The 3,769-nt window shown below is 46.7% G+C and overlaps 2 protein-coding genes across 2 annotated transcripts; both read left to right on the top strand.

Moving 5' to 3' along the window:
* Positions 1-378: 378 nt before the first annotated feature.
* LOC140889359 (uncharacterized) lies at positions 379-2,570 on the top strand. The gene is made up of 5 exons (XM_073297074.1): positions 379-577; positions 850-1,166; positions 1,248-1,625; positions 2,025-2,250; positions 2,305-2,570. Exons 1-5 carry the CDS (start codon positions 379-381, stop codon positions 2,568-2,570), a joined length of 1,386 nt encoding a protein of 461 aa, XP_073153175.1.
* A 2-nt stretch (positions 2,571-2,572) lies between these two features.
* Positions 2,573-3,194, top strand: LOC140889360 (uncharacterized). Its single transcript, XM_073297075.1, has 2 exons — positions 2,573-2,985; positions 3,104-3,194. Exons 1-2 carry the CDS (start codon positions 2,573-2,575, stop codon positions 3,192-3,194), a joined length of 504 nt encoding a protein of 167 aa, XP_073153176.1.
* The last annotated feature ends 575 nt before the right edge of the window (positions 3,195-3,769 follow it).

The raw sequence follows: 3,769 nt of genomic DNA on the forward strand, positions 1-3,769 counted from the left end.
TATCAGTGGCGCAGTTTTTTGGTGAAGTTTGAGGGGGGCTGCCACTTTGTGCCCTTGATCGGAGACGATGAGGAGGAGAAGCTCCAGCACTTCATTGTGGGGCTACGACCCGCCATCCGTCGGGATGTACTTATGGCGGAGCCAGCTGACTATGCTTTGGCCCTTAGGTGGGCCTTGAGGTCTGAGCAGACACTGAGAGATATCAGCGCTGAGGCGTAGAGTAATAAGCCATTCCCAGCTCATGGCCAGCAGTAGCAGTAGCATGGCAAGAGGCCGTACCATGGACCACCGCGTCAGCAGGGGCATCAGGCCCACAGACCTCAGGGGCATCAGGCTCAGAGACCTCAGGGGCGTCAGGCCCAGAGACCCGCTCCTCCCATGGTAGGGGAAAAACCAGTATGCAGGATTTGCCACAGGGCTCACTATGGGAAGTGCTTTATGAGAGCAGGAGTTTGCTACAAGTGCAAGAAACCAGGGCATGTGGTTGCTGATTGTCCAGAGATCCGAGGGCCCGCTCCTGGGCGAGTCTTCGTGATGCAGGCCAAGGAGGCCGACCCTGATACCACCTTGATCACAGGTAATACTTTAAGCTTTCAAGTTAAATCATTACCTTAAATTTATTTGTGGATTTATGTTGGTAAACTGTTTTAAGTGTGAATTTGGTTATACTAAGTGCTAGATATCCTTGGGTTATTGGGAAACTTGTATAAGGCTTGTGTGCTATTGCATGATTTTGTTGGTTGTTATCTGCATGCTTAGAATATTGGGAGCTGATTGTATTAGGATGAACATAGATTTAGCTTGAGGTTAGGGATCCCAAATGCTGCGTTGTAACTGTGGTTTTTGCAGGAAGAATCTTAGTAGCTGGTGTAGCCACCAAGGCATTATTAGACTCAGGGGCTACACATTCTTTTATTTCTGAGGCGTTTGTGCTCAAGTGGGTTATTCAGCAAGAGGAGTTATTGGTGGGATTCTCATTTATTATCCCGTCAGGGGAAGAGCTAATCACCAAGAGCTTAGTCAGGAATCTTGAGCTTTTCTTGCAGGGTCAGACGGTGGTTGCATACCTGATAGTGTTACCCAGGCCTGAGTTTGATCTGATTCTTGGGATGGACTGGATGGTGAAGAATGCAGTGGTTATTGATTTTCAGCAGAGATCAGTGTTGGTTAGACCGGAAGGTTTTGAGCATTTCTGGTTTGAGTCAGCTTAGAGTCGAAGGAAGGACAATGTCATATCTTTTCTACAGGCAAAACAACTTGTGTTGGAGGGCTGTGAGACATTCTTGGCAAGTTTGACCTTAACAGAGATGCCATTTAGACCCGTGATTACAGATGTGGATGTAGTGCGATATTTTGGAGATGTATTTTCGGAAGATGTAGCAAGTCTTCCGCCCGATAGGGAGATTGAGTTCTCTATCGATTTGGTCCTGGGTACCGCACCAATTTCTAAGGCACCATATAGCTTGGCGCCTACGGAGATGAAGGAGTTGAAAGAGCAGATTCAAGAGTTGCTAGATAAGGGTTTTATACGCCCTAGTTTCTCTCCATGGGGCGCACCGGTTCTCTTTGTGAAGAATAAGGATGGGAGCCTAAGGTTGTGTATTGATTACTGGGAGTTGAATGGGGTGACTGTGAAGAAAAAGTACCCTTTGCCTAGGATTGAAGACCTCTTTGATCAGTTACAAGAATCCTCTATATTTTCGAAGATTGATCTTCGTTCCGGATATCATCAGCTGAAGGTGAAGGAGTCAGATGTATTCAAGACATCGTTTAGGACTCGTTACGGCCACTACGAGTTCCTTGTGATGCCGTTCGGGTTGACGAACGCGCCCGCGGCCTTCATGGATCTCATGAACCACGTCTTCTAGCCATATTTAGATCGGTTTTTTATTGTTTTCATTGACGACATCCTTATCTACTCCAAGGACCGAGCGGACCACGCCCAACACTTGAGGGCAGTTCTTGAGGTGCTTCAAGATCATAGGTTGTTTGCTAAGTTCGACAAGTGTGATTTTTGGTTGCAGAGAGTAGCATTCTTGGGTCATGTAATCTCCAAGGGTGGTGTAGAGGTTGACCTCTCTAAGGTTCAAGCAGTGAAAGAGTGGGCTATACCTAGTAATGCATCGGAGATTCGCAGCTTCCTTGGTTTGGCAGGCTATTATAGGATGTTCATCAAGGGCTTTTCATCTATTGCAGTGCCCTTGACCGCATTGACCAAGAAGAATGTCAAGTTTGATTGGAGTCCAGAGTGTTAGAAGAGCTTTGACGTATTGAAGACAGCTCTCACGACAGCACCAATTTTAGGCATGCCATCTGGGCAAGGTGACTTTGTCGTTTACACGGATGCTTCCAAGCTGGGATTAGGAGCAGTTCTTATGCAGCGGGAGAGAGTGATTGTCTATGCTTCCAGGCAGTTGAAGGGCCATCAGAAGAACTATCTTACTCATGATTTGGATTTGTCCGCCGTAGTCTTCGCACTCAAGATTTGGAGGTACTATCTTTATGGGGAAAATGCAAGATCTTTACGGACCATAAGAGCCTCAAGGACTTCTTTACCCAAAAGGAGTTGAACATGAGGCAGCGGAGATGGCTAGAGTTGGTAAAGGACTATGACTGCGACATTAGTTACCACCCGGGTAAGACTAATGTCGTTGCGGATGCATTGAGTAGGAAAGCAGCAGTGATTTCCTCCTTGTCAGTGTCTATACCTTTGCAGTATGAGATTCAAAGGTTTGACTTGGAGTTTTGTGACAGGGGTAGAGCACCCCGATTATCTTCTTTGACGGTGGGGACTATGCTGTTTGACTGTATCCATGCTGAACAAGCTAATGATGAGCAGTTAGGAAAGTGGAGACAGAGAGATGAGGAGAGGAGTAGTGGTTTGTACTCAGTGGTTGACGGGATTGTAAAATTTAAGGGACGGTTTTGGGTGCCAGTAGGTGGTTCTTTGCGAATTACGATCATGGCAGAGGCTCATGCATCGCCGTAATCCATCCACCCAGGGAGTACGAATATGTACCGTGATCTTCAGCAGTTATATTGGTGGCCGGGCATGAAGCAAGACATTGACCGATTTGTGGCTGAGTATCTGACTTGCCAGCAGGTTAAGGCGGAACATCAGTGACCCGCTGGCTTACTCAAGCCTCTCCCTATACCTGAGTGGAAATGAGAGAATGTTACGATGGATTTCATAGTGGGATTGACAAGGACGGTGAAGAATTTTAATGCCATTTGGGTTATTGTAGACCGCCTCACTAAGTCAGCACACTTCCTACCGGTGAGGACGACCTAATCCATGGCTCAGTATGCGGAGTTGTACATCCGTGAGATAGTCAGACTTCATGGCGTCCCTGTCTCGATAGTGTATGAACGAGATCCATGGTTCACTTCGTCGTTTTGGAAGAGCCTTCATTCAGCGTTGGGAACGAAACTTTTGTTCAGTACAGCATTTCACCCTCAGATGGATGGGCAATCCGAGAGGGTGATACTAGGGATGGAAATTTCCTCCGAACCCGATGGGGAACCCGATATCCGACCGAACGGAGAAGGGTATGGAGGCATTTTTTGGACCCGATTAAATAAATGGGTAAATGGGTATGGGAATCTCGTAAATGGGGATAGAGGAGGATGCAGTGGTATCCTACCCATACCCGACCCGATACCCGAATATATATATATATATATATATAGAGTTTTTTTCAAGTGCCCATCTACCATGCCCACCAATGATGTGGCACTATTCTATTAGACCTACAATTTATCACATCTT

This window comes from Henckelia pumila, chromosome 3 (genome assembly GCF_033568475.1).
Source record: "Henckelia pumila isolate YLH828 chromosome 3, ASM3356847v2, whole genome shotgun sequence".
Taxonomy (NCBI): Eukaryota; Viridiplantae; Streptophyta; class Magnoliopsida; order Lamiales; family Gesneriaceae; genus Henckelia; species Henckelia pumila.

Coding starts and splice junctions, on each gene's coding strand:
- LOC140889359 (XM_073297074.1), top strand. CDS start 379: ATGGTAGGGGAAAAACCAGTATGCAGGATTTGCCACAGGGCTCACTAT. Junction 1,167..1,247: donor TTCAGCAGAGATCAGTGTTG/GTTAGACCGGAA, acceptor TCTTTTCTACAG/GCAAAACAACTTGTGTTGGA. Junction 1,626..2,024: donor ATTACTGGGAGTTGAATGGG/GTGACTGTGAAG, acceptor TTTTGGTTGCAG/AGAGTAGCATTCTTGGGTCA.
- LOC140889360 (XM_073297075.1), top strand. CDS start 2,573: ATGAGGCAGCGGAGATGGCTAGAGTTGGTAAAGGACTATGACTGCGAC. Junction 2,986..3,103: donor GCAGAGGCTCATGCATCGCC/GTAATCCATCCA, acceptor ACTTGCCAGCAG/GTTAAGGCGGAACATCAGTG.